The 22,369-nt window shown below is 36.9% G+C and overlaps 1 protein-coding gene across 15 annotated transcripts in view; it reads right to left on the bottom strand.

Annotated features, from left to right (window-relative positions):
* The window catches only part of ANKS1B (ankyrin repeat and sterile alpha motif domain containing 1B), a 1,250,661-nt gene that overhangs the window by 781,976 nt on the left and 446,316 nt on the right, over positions 1–22,369 (bottom strand). For all 15 annotated transcript variants that reach the window (XM_030819772.1, XM_030819768.1, XM_030819762.1 and 12 more), the window contains one exon: positions 3,146–3,311. In XM_030819772.1, coding sequence (XP_030675632.1) covers positions 3,146–3,311 — 166 coding nt within the window. The remainder of the gene's footprint in view (positions 1–3,145; positions 3,312–22,369) is intronic.

Raw genomic sequence — 22,369 nt, 5'->3', positions numbered from 1 at the left:
TTCATAGAAATTCTTTGGGGTCGTGGAGGAGAGTATATTTCTCTCCAGAGGGATTACATTTGCTTCCACTTGATACCTGAGGGTATAACTTTAAATGCATGAATTGACATTTTTTGGACCACTAAGGTGATATGAATTTTGGACGGCAATCTGTGAGGGCTAGTTAGTAGTAATAACTCTTCAAGAATTTCCCACCCCCTGACCTGCCTTGTTCTGCTCACAACAAATCATCTTTCCTTGGAGTCCCCTTGGGGTGGGGAATACAGGATTACCTCTGATTCCTCTGAGGGTGTAGCCCTTGGAATCCTAGTTCTATGGAGAAAGGATTTCCTATTACAGTCCCTGAGCTGTACAGGCTGTGCAGATATTTGTTTTCTGTTTCCAAAGCCACAGAAGCCTTGAGCACTGAAGTTCATTAGCAGGTTCAGTAAGTTCCCCCAGGACAAATGTGGCTTTAGTGCAGCATTTATTTCCTACCCTCACCAATGTTTTGGCTTGATTATTTCTTACTAACCAACTAATAAAAAGAAATTCCTAATTTAGATGTGATTCCATTTCTGTAATTTTCATATCAGATTTTTGATACTTTTAAGAAGTTTTTTTCTTTTCTATATTGTATCCAGCATTTTTATTTGTTTTCAGCAAGAGTTGACCTGAGCCTGATCAGCCTTGTTATCTGTATCCATGTCATTTTCATCCTTGTATCCTCAGCATTCAGAATTGTGCCCTAGCATGCATAAGAACTCAATTAGTTTTTGACTACTTAATCAATACATAGCTGTGTCTTCAATTTTGCATTCCTTCCTCTATCACCCCTGATATTCCCCTACCCTCTGTGCCCCAATTAAAGTTCTTTCACATTTTGCATATCTATTTCCTGCATTTTCCTATTTTAATGAAGCTTTCCCCCCTGAATATGCTATTTCCCTCATTATCTCTCTTACAGAAAAGTTCTCATTCTTGTCAACTTCCATAGCCTGGGGTCAGCATTGTTTTCATTCTCCATGACTGCTGTGGGTCACTTTCTATTATTTGGCCTTCATCCAAAATCTGATGCTCATCTGAAGCTTACACTATTCTATTATAACATTCTTTTTGTAATTGTATTGCTATCATATGTGGACCTCCAGTCATATCTCTACATTTCTTGAGGGTTTCAGTACTTGATTCCCAATATCTACCCCACCTCATCCCCTAGTACAACACAGCACTATAGCATGGTGTTTAAGAGTACAAGTTAGACAACTCAAGGTCAAGTACCAAATCCACCCCTCATTAACATGTAACCTTGGGAGGCCAGCTAGTGTTTCAATGCCTCAGTTTCCTTATCTGTAAAATGAGAATAATGATATTAGTACCTCACAGCATTGTGAGAATCATATGGAATAATGCATATAAAGCACTTAGAACAGTATCCGCCACATAATAAATGCTCAATAAATTTACTATTTTCATTACTACACTCTTACCTTAAAAGTCTTCCTTCTGTATGTTTATGATTCATTAACACCCTAGCCGCAGTACTGCTCAAAAATCCATTTTTTCACTTGTACAAAATTCCCTAGACTATTATGTATAATGGCTTTTCTGAATTTTATTTACTTATTTACTTAGAGACAGGGTGTCACTGTGTCACCCAGGCTGCAGTGCAGTGGTGTGACCATGGTTTACTGCAGCCTTGACCTCCCAAACTCAAGCAATCCTCCCACTTCAGCCTCCTGAATAGCTGGGACTACAGGCGTGTGCCATCATGTCCAGCTAATTTTTTAATTGTTTGTAGCGATGGCGTTTCACCAGGTTGCCCAGGCTAGTTTTGAACTCCTGAGCTCAAGTGATCCACCCACCTTGTCTAGGATTACAGGCATGAGGTAGTGTCTGTAATAGGCTAGTGCTAAGAATACAGGCATGAGCCATCGCTCCTGGACTGAATTTTAATTTCACCCTTCTTAAGATCTAGCTCTTACTTTTAGCCAATAACCTTTTATCTTACCCAGAAATTGAATCCATTTGAAAATAAATATTTCAGAATTTCTCTATATTCATAACCATGCTGTCTTCTCGCTACTCTCTGGGGAAGCAAGATCTGTGTTTCCCTAAACTAGCTGAGTCTTAACTTCTACCCATTCTGTTCTGTCTTTTTATTCTTTATCTTCAATACCTTGCTCTACCAGAAAATACCTCTAAACTTGATCGAGCCTTATTTATCCTAACATAAACTAGCTATTTCCCTCTTGCACCTGCTTTCTTCTTATGTTACTATCATACCTCTTCTTCCAATCTCCTTGAAAGAGTCATCTGTACTCTCTACTCCATTTCCCAGTGTCTTATTTCCCATTTCCCAATGTCTCACTATTAACTTCCAGACATCTACTTTTACCACATTACTTCTAAAATTTACTATTCAAAAGTAAGTTGCAGTTGCATTACCAAACCAAAAAAAAAAAGCCTCTCTTCAGAACTTTTCTTACAACTCCTTCGCAGCATTAAATATATTGACCATCCACTTGAAAATTTCCTCCTTCATTAGCTTTCATGTAATCACTCTGTATTCTTTCTTAAGGTAATAGAAAGAAACTATAATGGTAGTCAAAAATCCATGTTCAAGCATAGGCCCCACTATTGCTCTTAAAACTCTAATTTCTTTATCAGCAAAATAGGGATAATATTTGTCTTGCTTTGTTCACTAGTTTGTAATGCAAAAAATAATAAAATAATGAATCTGATAATTCCATAAAAGACATGAAATATATAAAGCAGCTAAGTAAGATTTGATAACTTGGTAACAGACAGGCTACAGAAAATCATACAAAAAGACTCTTGCTACCCAATTGGCTATGAACTCCTGAAGGACCCAAAGCTGTGTATCTTACCTGGAAGGTTTTTTTAGTATTAAAAGGTTTCAAAGTATCTTCATCAAAGCATTACCATGTCCATTATGGCTTTTACCAGGAAGTTAGGAGACTTCAAATCAAAAACCCTCTGACCTACCTGGACTCAAACTTCAAAATGAAAAAATAATTATTGGAACTACATTGGGGGAACTTCCATTTTGATAACATAGTAGGAAATCAAAATGTTAATGATGCATCTTCACATGAACAAGCAAGTAAATTGAATCAGGCCAATTATGAGTAAGAGACATTACCAGTTCTTGGGGAAGGTGCCCTTGCAATTTCTAAGGAGCAAGGTTTCTTTGTAACAGCTGTGTCCATGAGATCACACAGAAAGTTCTCATTTTCTGAAGGAAATGTATCCAGAGAAGCAGATGGTACAATTTCCATAGTGTAATTTCTCTTCTTTGGATAGGACTCCTGAAAAGAAGAAAAAATAAAAACAGCTTTGTGATGAAGAAACAGCCTTGTTTAATTTATAAAAACTAGAAAAGATAATCAGGTTCATTAGGTCTTTCCAAAGTGATTGACAGCTGATGATTCATCTGTTTGAATAAATTATAGAATCATGTAAACCCAATATCAGTGATATTTTTAAGAGTCCTCATAATTTAAAAGGACTGAATTTATTACTGAATTAGTAAAGGTATTGCCCTTTTTTGTAATATATATCTATTATCTAGTTATGGCATAAACTGTTGGTTAACTAATCAACAGTCATTCCCAAGACTCTACTCCTTTGCCGGCCTCCTGGAGACAGCCATATAACTCAACTTTGGCCCATTAGATGTAAGACGAAGTTTGCTAAAAGGCTCGTGGAAAAACATTTTTCCCCAGGGAAGAAGCATATAAGGAGGCTCTTTCAGAGCCAAGGCCATCCCCAGGCTCCTCTCTTTGGATGCAGTTTTGACATCCGGAGCTAGGGCAAGCATTTTGTGACCATAAGGCAAGAATCTTCAGATCAAAAAGGTAACAAGCCAAGAATAGCAACAGAAGGATAAAAAGAGCCTGGGACACCGATGATATCATTGAGCTGCTCAAATAGACCCAGGGCAAGTTTCTCCAGTCTTCTTACATAAATAATAACATTCTTACAGTTTGAGCCATTGCTAATTGGGTTTTCTGTCATTTAGAGTTAAATATCTTGCCATCCAGCACACTAGTATTTTTCCTTGTAAATACTGTTAACTAATATACTAAGGTACTCTTTTCAGATTAGGATAAAATATGGGTCCAGTTCTATATGATTGATTCTTTGATATATTCTAAAAATTAGAATTTATTTCATTTTATAAGATTTTAATTTCTTGTACATAAGGCATTAATTTGTCAACAAATACTTATTGGGCATCTATTATATATGTAGAATATATATATATAGCATATTTATATGCTATATATATATATATAATGTGCTAAATGCTGGACTTTTTTAAAACTAATGAGACATAATCCTTGCTCTGAAGAAGTTCACAGTCTACTGGAGAAGACTGTGAAATTCTGCATGATGAAATTCACAATTAATCATAGTTTATTTTTGCTACAGATCCTCCTCAACTTTACAAAAAAACCCAAAGTAAGTTGAAAATATTGTAAGTAGAAACTGCATTTAATACACTTAACCTACCAAACAGCATAGCTTAGCCTAGCCTACCTTAAACGTGCTCATTAGCCTATACTTGGGCAAAATCATCTGGTAACACAGTACATTGTAGAATATTGGTTATTTACCCTTGTGATCTTATGGCTGACTGGGAGTTGTGGCTTGCTACCACTGCTCAGCATCATGAGAGAGTATCTATCATAGGGTATATTGCTAGCCCAGGAAAAGATTCAAAATCTGATGTACGGTTTCTACTGAACATACACTGCTTTCACACCATTGCAAAGTCAAAAACTCGTAAGTTGAACCATCATGAGTTGCAGACCATCTGTATGTGCTGCCTTTATAAAGTATGCTTCACAATCGAGAAAAAGACAAGAAAATAAACTAATATTTTTGAAAAATCTCCCTAAGTATATTCTAGGGCTGATAAAGATTTAGCACGAATTCCTAGTTTTTCCACAGGGATATTACAGTACAGCAGAATTCAAGGTCAGGGTAATTGCTTTCAGACAATACCAGACCCTCACACATCAGAGAGTCAATTATGGTCATGATACTCCATTGAAAGCAGGAAATTGGGAGTAATTTATTTTTAACAACAAAGGGTGACAAAGTAGAAGGCATCCAGAGGAAAGCAATCAGGATGGCGTATAATTCTGAAACCATGTCAGGGAAGAAATGATGAAAGGAACTGCAGTGTTCTATCCAGAGAAGCCTTATAGCCACATAATAGTTTTCTCAATGATTTGAAAGGCTATCCCTTATCAACTATCCCACAAAGGGGGGATGGGGAAAAGTTACTGTGGTAGATTTATTCTAACACCCATAAGGACAAGACAAAGACTAATGTTTATACGTCAAGAAGGGCAAATTTGGCTCAATACAAAACATAATTTTCTATGAATTAATAATATTGTTTACCTTTTAAAATAAAAATGCACTATAAAATTAGTTAACAAATAGCATTAGAAAGCAACAGAAGGAATTCCTTATTACTGAAAATCTTCCAGCAGAATTATCTGCTGATAAAATTGTGGATGAAACACATTGTACAATGAGTTCAGCAGGTTACTATAAGCTCCATGAAGCCTGGAATTTGTCTTGTTCACTACTCTATCTCTAGAATCTAATACAGGTCCTGCCAATAGTTGATGAGCTGATGCTCAATAAATACGTATTGATCAACTGAACAGTCTCTAGTGTCCTTTAAACAAAGCTAACTACAAGTTATGGAAATGATTTTTTTTCAAATGTAAATTATTTTGCCTTTCAGTTCAGTTAATATTGTTCACTGGTTTGCATATAAAAAGTGAAAAACTGAGATTACAACGATAAGATTGTAAAGATTCTATGAAAAAAAGAGTCTCCAGTTAAACTCCTAGTTCCATCCTGAAATTAAATTAATCAAAACCACCCATGGATTTAGTTAAGTTGGAATTTTACAGTGTGTATGAACACTTCTGAGGATTTTTAAAGCCTCGAAAACCACTTTGAAATTTAATCACAAAGCATGGGTTAATTTGCTTTCTTCCTTAAAAATGAAGTATATAGGTTTATTAGAGAATAATTGAAAAATATAAAGAAAGAGGAAAATAATCACATGAACATCAAGCATGCTGAGATAACTGAGGGTAATATTTTGGTGACCATCCTCCCAGACTGTTTCACTCTGTGAATGTGTGTGGACATGTGAGTATGTGCAATGGAAAGAAGAAATATTTTAAACAATAATGAAGTATTCCCTTTTCTGCTTCCTAATGGAGGGCCATAATTTCTTCTTGGAATATAAGTCTTTATAGAACCTGGCTTCCTTAGGGAAGGTGAGGCCCCTGAGGCAAGGAGTTGGTAAAAACGAAGATAGTGAAACAATGCTTTTGTAACCAAATATTTCAGTGTCAAAAAAGAGAGATAGTTCAACAAAATACTGACAAGTGACCGTCAAAAGAGGATATGCAAGATAATTTTTTAAAAAAAAATGATCCATGTGTGTCCACTACTCAGTTTAAGAGGTAGAATATTACCATTACATCATTGAAACCTGTCCCCCAACCCACCCCATGTTCATCTTTCCAACCTTACTCTTTTTCCTCCTCTACCAGGGCTAAATGCTTTCTGAACTTTGTGTTTTTAATTCCTTGGATTGTGTTAAATTTTAACTATACATGTAAGTATCAATAAAAAATAAATTTTTAGTACTGTATGCTTTCAAACTATATATATAGTATCAAATGCTCTAGTTCTTCTGTGATTTTTCTCAATCAATATTATGTTTCTGAGTCTCATCTATTTTCAGTATGGTACAGGAGCTCATTGCTTAAGGTTACCACAATTCATTTACACATTCTCTTGACAATGGACTTTTAAATGTTTCCTAGGTGTTTTGTTATTTAGGATAATGTTATTATAAATTTTCCCATATGAAGTCTCTTGGAGCGAGTAACCAGGGTTATGCTGCCTATTCTAGTAGTGATGGGGAAGAGTCAAGAACAGACAGCAGATGAGAAAAATAAATGAAATCAAGAGATGATAATGAGAATGTAAATTGTATGCCCTGTAGATTCTATAGAATCTTGAGGATAGCATTTGCAGTTTTCTACCCAAGGTGGCAGAAGGGTTCAAAGGATATTCTGTAAATCTTATTAAAATATTATATATAAGTATAGTATTATAGAAAATATTTCCTAATCTGTTATTTACCTCTAATGATATATTTTGTACCATTTTCAATGACAATTATATGTCTACATGATGAACCTGGGTCCCAATATATACCTTGTCATAATTTATTTGGCCAATCCTATCATATTGAAATTTTAATGTTTTGCTTTGAAGGAAACATTCTTGTTCATATATTTTGTTTACATATTCAACTACTTTGAAATAGAATTCCTGTGATAATAGGTATATGCCTTATATTTACATATAATTGAATCTGCATCTGGACTTTCTAATTGGTTCCATATATATGTCTATTCTAGTACAGGCATACTTCAAGGTGTATCGTGTTTTACAGATACTGCATTTTTTAAAAAATGAAGATTTATGGCAACCCTGCATTGAGCAATTCTATCAGCACCGTTTTTCCAATATGTTCTTATTTTGTGTCACATTTTGGTAATTCTCCTAATATGTCAAGTTTTTTATTATTATTATATCTGTTATGGCCATCTGGATCAGTGAGCTTTGATGTTACTGTTGTAATTGTTTTGGAATGTCACAAGCCATAATCATATAAAACAGTGAACTTAATGCATAAATGTAGTATGTGTTCTGACTGCTCCACCAACCAGCCATTCCCCTGTGTCATCTTCTCCTTGGGCCTCCGTATTTCCTGAGACACAACAATATTGAAATTAGGCCAATTAGTAACCCTTCAATGGCCTCTAAGAGTTCAAGTTCAAGACAAGTCACACATCTCTCACTTTAAATAAAAAGCTAACAATGATTAAGGTTAGTGAAGAAGACATGTCAAAAAGCTAGGCCTCTTGTGCCAAACAGCTAGCCAAGCTGTGAATGCAAAGGAAAAGTTCTTGAAGGAAATTAAAAGCGCTACTCCAGTGAACACACAAATGATAAGAAAGGGAAACAGTCTTATTGCTGATATGGAGAAAGTTTCAGTGGTCTGGATAGAAGATCACACCAGCCACAACATTCACACAAGCCAAATCCTAATCCAGAGCAAGACTCTAATTATCTTTAATTCAATGAAGTCTGGCAGAGGTGAAGAAGCTGCAGAAGTTTGAAGCTGGCTGTGGTTAGTTCATAAGGCTTAAGGAAAGAAACTATCTCCATAACATAAAAGTGCAAGGTGAAGCATCAAATGCTAATGGAGAGGCTGCAACAAGTTATCCAGAAGATCCTGCTAAGACAATTGATGAAGGTGACTACACTAAACAATAGATTTGCAATGTAGATGAAATAGCCTCATACCAGAGGATGTCATCTAGGACTTTCATAGCTAGAGAAGAGAAGTCAATGCTTGGCTTCAAACTTTAAAAGGACAGTCCAACTCTTTTGTTAGGGGCTAGTGCAGTTGATGACTTTAAGTTGAAGCCAGTGCTCACTTACCATTCCAAAAATCCTAGATTCCTTAAAAATGATGTTAAATTAACTTTTCCTATGCTCTATAAACAACAAACCTGGATGACAGCATGTCTGTTGGCAGCATGTCTGTTGGCAGCATGTCTGTTGGCAGCATGTCTGTTTACAGCATGATTTACCAAATATTTTAAGCCCACTATTGAGACCTACTATTCACAAGAAAAGATTCCTTTCAAAATATTACTGTTCATTGACAAAGCCACTGATCACCCAAGAGCTGTGATAGAGCTGTACAAAGAGATTAATGTTGTTTTCATGCCTGTTAACACAGCATGTATTCTCCAGCCCATAGATCAAGGATTAGAGTCTCAAGTCTTATTATTTAAGAAATACACTATATAAGGCTATAGCTGTCATAGAAAGTGATTCCTCTGAAGAAACTGAGCAAAGTAAATTGAAAACCTTCTAGACGAGATTTTCCATTGTAGATGCCATTCAGAACATTTGTGATTCATCGGATGAAGTCAACATCGATGAGTCTAGATGAAGTTGACTCCAATCCTCATGGAGGACTTTGATAGGTTTGACTTTGGTGGAGGAAGTAACTGCAGATGTGATGGATAAATAGCAAGAGAACTGGAAGTGGAGCCTGAATATAGGACTGAATTGCTGTAATCCCATGATAAAACTTGAATGGATGAGGAATTGCTTCTTACGGGTGAATAAAGTGGTTTAAGATGAAATACACTCCTGGTGAAGATGCTGTGAACACTGTAGAAATGATAACAAAGGATTTAGAATGTTACATAAACTTAGTTGATAAAGCCGTGGCAGGGTTTGAGAGGATTGACTCCAATTTTGAAAGAAGTTCTAGTGTGAGTAAAATGCTATCAAACAGCTTTGCATGCTACAAAGAAATCTTTCATGAAAGGAAGACTCAAATAATGCAGCAAAACTACATTGTTCTCTTATTTTAAGAAACTGCCCACTGATTTTGTATCCTGAGAGTTTGCTGAAATTGCTTATCAGCTTAAGAAGCTTTTGGGCTGAGATGATGGGGTTTTCTAGATACAGGATCATGTCATCTGCAAACAAATATTATTTGACTTCTTCTCTTCCTATTTGAATACTCCTTATTTCTTTCTCTTCCCTGATTGCCCTGGCCAGGACATCTAATACTATGTTGACTAGCAGTGGTGAGAGACGGCATCCTTGTCGTGTGCTGGTTTTCAAGGGGAATGCTTCCAGCTTTTGCCCATTCAGTATGATGTTGGCTGTGGGTGTGTCATATATGGCTGTTATTATTTTGAGGTATGTTCCTTCGATACCTAGTTTATTCAGAATTTTTACCATGAAGGGATGTTGAATTTTATCAATGGCCTTTTCTGCAGGCAAATCATGAATGAACTGCCATTCACAACTGCTACAAAGAGAGCAAAATGCCTAGGAATACAGCTAATAAGTGAGGCAAAAGACCTCTTTAAGGAGAACTACAAACCACTGTTCAAGGAAACCAGAGATGACACAAACAAATGGAAAAACATTCCATGCTCACAGATAGGAAGAATCAATATCGTGAAAATGGCCATACTGCCCAAAGTAATTTATAGACAATGCTATTCCCATTAAACTACCATTGACGTCCTTCACAGAATTAGAAAAAACTAATTGAAAATTCATATGGAACCAAAAGGAGCCCGAATAGCCAAGACAATCCCAAGCAAAATGAGAAAAGTTGGAGACATCATGCTACCCGACTTCAAACTATACTCAAGGCTATAGTAATGAAAAAAGCATGGAACTGGTGACAAAAACAGACACATAGACCAATGGAACAGAGTAGAGACCTCAGAAATAATATCACACATCCACAACAATCTGATCTTCGACAAACCTGACAAAAACAAGCAATGGAGAGAGGATTCTCTATTTAAAAAATGGTGCTGGGAGAACTGACTAGCCATATGCAGGAAACTGAAACTGGACCCCTTCCCTACACCTTATACAAAAATTAACTAAAGATGGATTAATGATTTCAATGTAAAATGTAAAACTATAAAAACCCTAGAAGAAAATCTAGGCAATACCATTCAGGACATAGGCATGGGCAAAGACTTCATGCTGAAAATGCCAGAAATCATTGCAACAAAAACAAAAATTGACAAATGGGATCTAATTAAATTAAAAAGCTTCTGCACAGCAAAAGAAACTATCAACAGAGTGAACAGACAACCTACAGAGTGGGATAAAACTTTTGCAATCTATCCATCTGACAAAGGTCTAATACCCAGAGTCTACAAGGAACTTAAATATACAAGAAAAAAGCAATCCCATTAAGAAGTGGGCAAAGGACATAAACAGACACTTCTCAAAAGAAGACATTCATTGTCCAACAAACATGAAAAAAAGCTCAACATCACTGATCATTAGAGAACTGCAGATCAAAACCACAATGAGATCACCTCATGCAGTCAGAATGATGATTATTAAAAAGTCAAGAAACAACAGATGCTGGCTTGTTGCAGAAAAATAAGGAATGCTTTCATACTGTTGGTGGGAGTGTAAATTAGTTCAACCATTGTGGAAGATGGTGTGGTGATTCCTCAAAGATCTAGAAGGAGAAATAGCATTTGACCCAACAATCCCATTATTGGGTATATACCCAAAGTATTATAAATCATTGTTATAAAGATACATGCACATATATGTTCATTGCAGCACTGTTCACAATAGCAAAGACATGGAGTCAACCCAAATGGCCACCAATGATAGACTGGATAAAGAAAATGTGGTACATATACACCATGGAATACTATGCAGCCATAAAAGTGAATGAGATCATGTCCTTTGCAGGGACATGGATGGAGCTGGAAGCCATTTTCCTCAGCAAACTAATGCAGGAACAGAAAACCAAATACCACATGTTCTCACTTATAAGTGGGAGCTGAACAATGAGAACACATGGACACATGGGGGGAAAAACACACACTGGGGCCTGTCAGGGAGGCAGGGGGAGGAGACTATCAGAAAGAATAGCTAATAGATGCTAGGCTTAATACCGAGGTGATAGGCTGATCTGTGCAGCAAACCACCATGGCACACGTTTACCTAACAAACTTGCACATCCTGCACATGTACGCTGGAACTTAAAATAAAAGTTGAAAGAAAAAAAAAGAAAGAAACTGTCATAGTCACCTAAGTTCCAGCAACCATTACTCTGATCAGTCAGCGGCCATTCAAATCGAGGCAAGACCTTCCACCAGCAAAAAATTATGACTCACTGAAGGCTCAGATGATCGTTGGCATGTTTTAGTAATAAAGTATTTTTAATTAGGTATGTACTCTTTTTTAGACATAATGCTATTGCACACTTCATAAACTACAGTATAGTGTAAACATAACTTTAATATGCGTTGGGAAACCAAAAAAATTATGTGGCTGGCTTTGCTGTAATAGTCACCGTATTGTGGTGGTTGAAACCAAACTCACAACATTTGTGAAGTATGTCTGTACCAGAATTACACTGTCTTGATTAGTGGAGCCTTTAAATTGATTTTACTATCTGGTAGGATAAATCTTTCACCATATTCATCTTTTCCAAGGCATTAATTATTAACTTCATGTTTATTTTTCAAAAAGAAAAAATTCGAAACATTTTGTTAAGTTTTCCCCAAATCATTCCCAAATCATTCCTTCTCCTTTGTTCCCTATCAGTAATCAATACTTCCATATACCCAGGCACTAAAAGAACCTGGGCTATGCTTCACTTTTCATTCTTCCTCTGTCATTCCCAATAAATCCTCAAGTCCTATACTTTGCCATTGAATTATACCTCAAACACATTTATTTCTCTCCACCCCTGCTACCGCATGCTAGTCCAGACCACCATTATATTTCACCTGAACTGCTGGAACAACTTCCAAACTATCTTCTTTGTCTCCAGTCCTGCCTCTCTTCTAATCAATTCATTTTCAAAACTAGCATGAAGCTTCTAAGAGTAAGTAAGGTCAAAGCAAACTCATTTCTTTTCATCATAACTTTATTTAATGAGAGAATCATAAACTGCTAGTCATAGAACATGTTGATTCTTTTTAAACATTTAACACGGTCTCTCATAATATCTCAGAATGTCCTTGCTGAATGATTTCATTAAATACACTAATGATCTAAATAGAAAATTCATTTAATTAATAAGGTAGGAAAGAAGAAACAAAGTTCCTTGACTAATAAGTTTAAACATAATCCCATTAGTTGATAAGATAAATGGGGTTAATTTCTAAAGACATACTTATCTAGCACCTAGCAAAATTCCATGTTCATAGTAGGACTCTATGAATATATGATGAAAAACTAAATGCATAAATTACTATATCAGTTAGAATTTCATGGCTTACAACCTCTGCTAGAATTAAAGCACCATAGGGGCAAGAACCATGATAATCTTCATATAGTCTGTACTTAATAAACATTTGCCAAATAAAGTCTGAAACAATGTCATCCAAAAACAATCACAGATTCAAACTATTACAGATCCAAAACTACCACAAATTCCCCACTGTGGGAAGAACTGCAACTTATATTTATGCAGTGTTTTATCATCTGCAAAGTGAATAGTATTTTATTTGCCCAGATGATTCTCATTTAGCCCTCACAACAATCCAGCCAATGCTACTATCACCGCCATCCAGAAACTAGGACTGAAATTATTAAGGGACTTGTCCAATATTAAGCATCTTGTTAATGGAAATGTTAGGGATCCAACCTTGGTCTTCTGGCACCAGATCTAGTGTTCATGTGATTGTGTCAAAGATAAAAATGACTATGACCAGGTATTTATTGCCAGAACTAAGGGAAAGAGGACACTCTGCACATTGTTAGGTAGTATGTAGCTCTGCCAATTTTCAAGCCTTTGTATGTCCCCTTCCCTACACTGTGAAACCTTGACCTCAATACACAGATGAATTGCCAACATATCCTTGATGGTTAATCCTGGTAATAGGCAAGAGGGATTAAAAGGACTGCAATGCAACAATTTCTGACTCCTTCAAGACTTCATTTTCTCCAGTCTAGCAATATTGTGCTCAAAATAGATTAATAGTTTTTGCTTTTTTCTTGACGTTTGGCCTCTATCATTTTTCTTTTTTTTTTTTTTACAATTTTAAATATGCAATTTTTGTGGGTGTATAGTAGGTGTATGTATTTATGTGGTACATTTGATATTTTGATAAAGGCAAGCAATATGTAATAATTCCATCATGGAAAATGGGGTATCCATCCCTTCAAGCATTTATCCCTTGTGTTACATAAGTCCAATCATACCCTTTTAGTTATCTTAAAATATACAATTAAATTGTTATTGGCTGTAGCGCCCCTGTTGTGATATCAAATACTCAATTTTATTTATTCTTCCTAACTATATTTTGAATCCAATAACCATCCACAACTCCTACCCTCAGACCCCCACTATTCTTTCCAGCCTTTGGTAACCGTCATTCTACTTTATGTCTCCATGAGTACATTATTTTGATGTTTAGATTCCACAAATAAGTGAGAACGTGTGACATTTGTCTTTCCATGCCTGGTTTATTTCACTTAACATAATGACCTCCAGTTCTATCCATGTTGTTGCAAATAAAAGGATCTCTCTTTTATGGTTGAATAGTACTCTGCTGTGTGTAAGTACCACAGTTTCTGTATCCATTCTTCTGTTGATGGACACTTAGGTTGCTTCCAAATTTTTCTGTTGTGAACAGTGCTGCAACAAACATGGGAGTAGAGCCATCTCTTCCATATAGTGTTTTCCTTTAGGGGTGGGGAGTGTATATAACTAGCAATGGGATTGCTGAATCACATGATAGCTCCATTTTTAGTTTTTTGAGGAACCTCCAAACTATTCTCCTCACATTCCCACCAACAGTGTACCATGGTTCCCTTTTCTCCACATCCTCACCAGCATTTGTTATTGCCTGTCTTTTGGATAAAAGTCATTTTAACTGGGGTGAAATGATATCTCATTGTAGTTTTGATTTGCATGTCTCTGAGAATCAGTGATGTTGAGCACCTTTTCATATGGCTGTTTGCCATTTGTATGTCTTCTTTTGAGAAATGTCTATTCAAATCTGTTGCCCATTTTCTAAGTGGGTTATTTGATTTTTTCCTATAGAGTTGTTTGGACTCCTTTTACATTCTAGTTATCACCTGTCAGATTATTAGTTTGCATTTTCTCCCATTTTGTGGGTTGCTTCTTCACTGTGTTGTTTCCCTTGCTGTGCAGGAGCTTTTGAACTTCAGGTGCTCCCATTTGTCCATTTTTGTTGTGGTTGCCTGTGCTTGAGGGGTATTACTCAAAAACTTTTTGCTCAGACAAAATGCCCTGGAGAGTTTCCCCAAACTTTTCTTATGCCAGTTTCATAGTTTGACATCTTAGATTTAAGTCTTTAGTCTATTTTCATTTGATATTTGTATATGGGGAGAGATAAGGGTCTAGTTTCATTATTCCGCATATAGGTATCAAGTTTTGCCAGCACAGAATACTATGCACCCACAAAAAGGAACAAGATCATGTCCTTTGCCGGGACATGGATGAAGCTGGAAGCCATTATCCTCAGCAAACTAACACAGGAAGAGAAAACCAAACACCTCATGTTCTCATTCATAAGTGGGAGCTAAAAAATGAGAACACATGGACGCAGGGAGGGGAACAACATACACGGGGACCTGTCATGGAGGCAAGGGGAGGGAAAGCATCAAGATAAACAGCTAATGCATGTGGGGCTTAACACGTAGGTGATAGGTGGATAGGTGCAGCAAACCACCATGGCACACATTTACCTGTGTAACAAACCTGCACATTCTCCACATGTATCCTGGAATTTAAAATAAAATTAACAAAAAAAAAAAAAAGAAAAGACTGTTTTTTTCCCCAATGTATGTTCTTGGCACCTCTGTAAAAAAATGAGTTCACTATAGATGTGTGGATTTGTTTCTATGTTCTCCATTCTATTCCATTGGTCTATGTGTCTGTTCTTATGCAGTACCATGCTGTTTTGGTTACCATAGCTCTGTAGTATAATTTGAATCCAGGTAATGTGATGCCTCCAGTGTGGTTCTTTTCTTCTCAGGATAGCTTTGTTTCTTTTGGGTCTTTTGTAGTTCCATATAAATTTTAGAATTGCATTTTCTATTTCTGTGAAAAATGTCATTGGTATTTGAGTAGGGATTGCATTAAATCTGTACATTGCTTTGGGTAGTATGGACATTTCAACAATATTGATTTTACCAATCCATATGTATGAAATATCTTTTCATTTTCTTGTATGATCTTTAATTTAATTCATCAGTATTTTATAATTTTCATTGTAGGGATCTTTCACTTCTTTAGCTAATTCCTAGTTATTTAATTTTATTTGTGGCTATTGTAAGTGCAATAACTCTTTTGATTTCTTTTTCAGGTTGTTCACTGTTGGCATACAGAAATGCTACTGAATTTTGTATGTTGATTTTGTATCCTGACACTTTACTAAATTTATCAGTTCTCGTTTTTTTTTGGTGGAGTCTTTAGATTTTTCCAAATATAAGATCATGCCAGGTGTGGTGGCTCACACCTGTAATCCCAACACTTTGGGAGGCCAAGACGGGCGGATCATCTGAGGTAAGGAGTTCGAGACCAGCCTGGCCAATGTGGTGAAATCCCATCTCTAGTAAAAATACAAATGTCTAATTTGTACTAATCCCAAAGTGCTGGGATTACAGATGTGAGCCACTGTGCCCAGCCTGACTGTGTATTTTTAAACAGCCTGTCTTGAAGCTCACTAATTTCTTCTGCTGCTTGATCAATTCTACCATTAAAAGACTCTGATGCATTCTTCAGTATGTTGATTGCATTTTTCAGCTCCAGAATTTCTACTTGATTCTTTTTAATTATTTCATTCTCTTTGTTAATTAATAGAATTCTGAATTCCTTCTGTGTCTTATCTTGAATTTCTTTTGAGTTTCCTCAACACAGCTATTTTGAATTATCTGTCTGAATGGTCATGTGCCTCTGTTTCTCCAGGATTAGTCCCTAGTGCCTTACTGAGTTCATTTGGTGAGGTCATATTTTCCAGGATGGTCTTGATGCTTATAGATGTTCATCAATGTCTGGACACTGAAGAGTTAGGTCTTTATTGTAGTCTTCGCAGTACAGGCTTGTTTGCGCCTGTCCTTCTTGGGAAGGCTTTCCAGATACTCAAAGGGACCTAGGTTCTAAGCCCAATAATGCTGTGGTTTTTGCAGACTCATAGAAGTACCATTTTGGTGATCTCGGATAAGATCTGAAATGATTCTCTTGATTACCAGGCAGAGACTCTTGTTCTCTTTCCTTACTTTCCCCTAAACAAATTGAGTCAGTGTCTCTCTCTCAATCTCTCTCTCTCTCTGCTGAGCCACCTGGAACTTGGGGTATGGTGATGCAAGCACCCCTGTGGCCACAGCCATTGAAACTGGAAACTGTGCTCTGTCAGACGTGAAGCCAGCACAGCACTGGGTCTTGCCCCACGCACACTGTAAACACTATCTGGCTACCACCTCTGTTGCCTCAAGGCACAAGGGCTCAGTGACTAGCTGGTAGCAAAGCCAGCCAGGTCTGTGTCCTTCCCCTTAGGGCGGGAAGTTCTCCTAGGTCCTGGGTGGGTCCAGAAATGCTGTTTGAGAAGCAGAGATTGGAGTTGAAAACCTTCTAAGTTTACCTGATGTTCTATTCTACTACAGGTAAGCTGGCTCTCAAACCACAATACAAAGTCCTTCCTAGTCTTCTCTTTACTGTTTTTCTAATGCCTGATTATGGATCCTAGACTTGTTTTTGTACTTGAATTTTTATAATAGTAGCAGGCCTAGGACTGTGTTCTCTGCCTTGGTCTTTGACAGCTCTCTTCCAAGAGACTGATGTCCAGTCCCTGAATCCTAAACAGGTCCTTTAGGCCTTGTGCCACCTAAATTTACAGCTCCTGTGGGAATGTATAGCTTTGATGCTTTGCCTTACTTAGATTGCTTTATCCTACCTGCTACTGTCAATTGTGCAATGTGTGGACCAAATAGTACTGTTTCAAAGTGACTAATCATGCATACTGACAGCACTTAATAAGTAAAGAGAACATTATGCCCCCCAAGAAAAATAAATATTCGCAATAAGAAATCTATATAATAAGCGTTCATATGTTATTTACACGGTGTTTCTATAAAATTTAAAACCATCAGTGGTGGGCAGAATATAACAAGTCAAACTTTATTAGTGACTCAGTAAAAGGTTCTATGCTTCAGTAGAGAAAAGAGTTATAAAAATTCATCATGGAGCTATGTGGATTAGCAATACTATGAAAAAAATATTAGGAGTTAACAGCTGACAGTATGAGTCAGACTGTAACATGCCAGTTAAAGAAATTAATGTGACATTAGCTGATTTAATACAAGTATGATATCTAGCCTAGAAAGAGTGACAGGCCTCCACTCTGCAGTGCTAATTAGTATTGGGAATGATTTGGCTCACAATTTCATAAAAGGCGGGCTAACTGCATTGTGCTGAATTTCCTTTAGTAAGGCAGTGCAAGGTCTTACTCATCAAAGAGACTGGGGGAGACTTGGCCTTCTGACTTACGAAAGATCTTAGCAACAATCGGGAACCCAGAGGTAGACACAGTAGTTGCCCAAAAGTACCAATAATGTAGTTTTTCAAATCAGAAATTAGGTGATCTAGAGGCTTTTCTAGACTACTTTGATAGGGCATCTCACTGAACTTGCTTCCTAGCACAGCTCTATTCTTAGCCACATGGGAAAACTAAAGCATCTTAATTGACACTACGGGGGGATCACACATGGTGCACTTGGCTTGGTGCTGGGGCTGACACTTGAGGAGGGACAAAGACCTAATGGACTGTTTTCTGTGAACATAAGTGAGGAAAATGGTGAGTATTAAACCCCTGTCATGTGAAAAAGATTAAATAAGAAAAGGTGCTGAGGAACGTGTATGACATTTAAAAGGTAAAAGAGTGATTAGAATTGTTATCTATCTCTAAGGGAGTAGAAATAATGCAGATGGGGAGATGGTAACAGGGACAGATATTGCAGCTGATGTTAAGATTTCTAATAATTAGAGCTTTGCAGTATAAAACTGGCTGCTTAGTAAGTAGCAGATTCTCTGTCCCTGGAGTCTTCAAGCCTAGCCTGATCTATACAAGGCATCTTCTTTTTTTTTTTTTTTTTTTTTTTTTTTGAGATGGAGTCTCACTCTGTCGCCCAGGCTGTAGTGCAGTGGCGCAATCTCGGCTCATTGCAAGCTTCACCTCCTGGGTTCACACAATTCTCCTGCCTCAGCCTCCTGAGTAGCTGGGACCATAGGCGCCGGCGACCACGCCTGGCTAATTTTTTGTATTTTCAGTAGAGACGGGGTTTCACCATGTTAGCCAGGATGGTCTCCATCTCCTGACCTTGTGATCCACCTGCCTTGGCCTCACAAAGTGCTGGGAATACAGGCGTGAGCCACTGCGCCCAGCCTGTATAAGGCATCTTCTGAGTGTAGAAGACAGCAGTTTGAATTAGATGAGTTTTAAGATGCTAAGTAAATGAGACAATCAGAATAGAAGTTTTGTATTAGTACTATGGTACAAGTTATCTGCATATATTCACTGCTTCCTGAACTTTTTCTGATAATGGGGAAAGTAACACTAATACAAGAGTGTGGGTTTATGGCTTTTTTAAAGTTAGCAATGACTCACAGTTCCAAATGACTCAAGGTAGGTAAAAGTTTTTGGAAGTGGTCTGACTACTCTGACATCTTCCCACAATATCAAGAAAAAGTATCCCCTGAAGATTTACAATGACATTCAAATAAGAAAAACTACAACATGAATATGAAATCAGAAGAAAAATAACTTCTTTTTAAAAAGAAGATACTTTAGGTGGGAGCAAAGAATGAATGACAGAAAGGCAGCCATGGGGGAAGGAACATCACGTAACAGTGGTAGGCAGAATAATGGCTCTGAAAGATGTCCGTGTCTGAATCCCTGGAAACTGGGAATACATTATGTAACACATAGCAAAAGGAACTTTGCAGATGTAAGTCAAGGATCTTGCTATGAGGAGATCATACTGCATTATCCAGGTGGCCCACTATACTCAGAAAGGACATTATAAGTAGAAGAGGGAGAAAGGAGAGCCAGGGTCAGTGATGTAACACGAAGTATTTGACTGGCTGTCACTGGTTTTGTAGCTTGAAGTTAGCCACGTGTATCAGTCTGTTTTCATGCCGCTGATAAAGACATACCCAAGACTGGGTAATTTATAAAGAAAAAGAAGTTTAATAGACTCACAGTTCCTTGTAGCTGGGGAGGCCTCACAATCATCGCAGAAGAGCAATCTTACATGGCAGCAGGCAAGAGAGAATGAGAGCCAAGCAAAAGGGGAAACCCCTTAGAAAACCATCAGATCTCATGAGATTTATTCCCTACCATGAGAATAGTATGGCGGAACTGCCCCCATAATTCAATTATCTCCCACAGGATCCCTCCCACAACATGGGAATCATGGGAATTCTGGGAGCTACAGTCCAAGATGAGATTTGGGTGGGGACACAGCCAAATCATATCACCATGAATCGAGGACTGTGAGCAGCTCATAGAAGCTGGAAAAGGCAAGAAAACAGATTCTTTCCTAGAGCCTCCAGAAAGGAAAGCAGTCCTTTCTATATTTTCGACTGGTAGGTCCCATTCTGGACCTCCAGAACTGAAGAATAATACATTTGTGTTGTTTTTTTAAGTCACTAAATGTGTGGTAATTTGTTACAGCAGCATTAGGAAACAAATACAATAATATACCATTAGAAGACATCACACAGGGAGGCATGGGCTAAGAGAAGGATATAAAATTGGACACCAGTGGGAAAATACACCTTATCACTTTGTACTATGACTCAATATTTTAAAGATGGTGATTCTTTCTCGGTTTTAAATGTAATGCAATACCATTGCAATACAGTTTCCCTCCAACTCCAACTTAGTTCTTGACAAGTAAGCCTAAAGTGCATTTGGAAAAATAAATGTGTGACAATAGCCAGGTATCAGTTTGAAAAGAGAAAGGTAATAGAGGGAGTGGAGATCAACCTTTATCAGATATTTATGTAAACTACAAATGGTTCTGGTACAACAACTGAAAGGCAAGATAACAGAAAAAATACTTTTAAAAAAGGTTCTGATGCTTGCAGAAACTTATTACATTATAAAGGTGGTATTTCAAATCAGTAAGAAAACCATGGGTTATATAATAATTGTCAGTGAGGTAACCAACTAGTCATTTAGAGAGAAATAATAAACTTGAATTACTACTGAATTCCTTATATCAAATTAATTCCTGATAAAGATTTAAACAATTAGCAAATATACTTGTTATAATAATCCTGAAATAAGAATAACTTTTGACCAGAAGCTATAACCAGACACATAACCAAGGTTGTAGAGAAAAAGATTGATAAATTTGAATATATACTACTATTAAATTTGTATAAAGAAACTAAAATATCATAAAGATCAAGAGACAAATAAAAAATTTGGGAAAATTATTTGCAAATATAACAAAGGGTTAATCTCTTTAATATATGTAAAGAGAATAATAAATTGAGATGAAAGAGACCATCAACCTAAGAGGAAAAAAATGAGCAAAGATTAGAGGCAGTTATAAAAATAACTGGAAATTTCTTACATGTAAAGATGCTCAACTTCATTTATAATTAAATATATGTAAATTAAAGCAACATGACACACCATTCTTGATCAAATTGCTGTAGATAATACACAGTGTTAGTGAGGGTTTGAAAAAAATGGGCACTTTCTATAAAAGTTAAAAGACTAACCATCTGTTAGTCAAAGTGTGAATTGATGTAAACCTCTTTCTGGCTAATTTGTCATTTGTTACAGGAGATCTTTAGAAAGCAGATCTTTAGACAGCATGGACTTTAGAACTTTTGCCATGTTAAAATTTTTCCCTCACCTGGGAACAGATGGGATTGATAAACTGCCATTATTATTTCTAAAACATGGTACTGTAAAGCACCATTTACATGCATTGCATAATTATTACTCTATCTAAAAAATGCTAAATGCTGGATACTCTGTATGTTTCTATTAAATAATAAAATGGGAGTGTGGGTGGAGGGAAGCCTGCCTCTTGGTGTCATGCATGAGAAAAACTAGTCAGATCTCGCCCGTATCAATCGTCTGAGCTGTGAATGGGTGTTGGGATAGCATCCCTCTTTAGAAGTTACTGATGAAACCCCATGGAACTTGATTCTTCGATAAGCCTTGCTTGGTCAGCCACTTCAAAATTGGAGGTACCAATTTAACATTTGAAAACAAAAGATCTCAACAACAAAGTTCTGAGAAACCAGTGTGGGTACTATCTAAGAATGTTACTTTGGGTATGTTATGGGTTAAACTATTTCCTCCCAAAATTCATGTGTCAAAGTCCTAACCCCAGTACATAAGAATGTGACATTATTTAGAAATAGGGTCACTGCAGATGCAATTAGTTAAATTGAGATGAGGTTATTAGGGTGGACCCCAATCCAATGACAAGTGTCACTATAAAAAGGAGAAATCTGGAGACAGACTTGTACACAGGTACAATACAATATAAAGACTGGAGTTATGCTGCCACAAGCCAAGAAATGCTAAACATTGTCAGAAAACCAACAGGAATGGAACAAATTCTCTCTCACGGACCTCAGAAGGAACCAGTCCTGCTGACGCCTTAATTTTGAACTTCTAGCCTTTAGAACTGTGAGACAATAAGTTTCTGTTAAGGTATG

This window comes from Nomascus leucogenys, chromosome 10 (genome assembly GCF_006542625.1).
Source record: "Nomascus leucogenys isolate Asia chromosome 10, Asia_NLE_v1, whole genome shotgun sequence".
NCBI lineage: Eukaryota > Metazoa > Chordata > Mammalia > Primates > Hylobatidae > Nomascus > Nomascus leucogenys.
The sequence above is the reverse complement of the archived record's forward strand: the minus strand, read 5'-3'. Positions and strand labels throughout refer to the sequence as shown.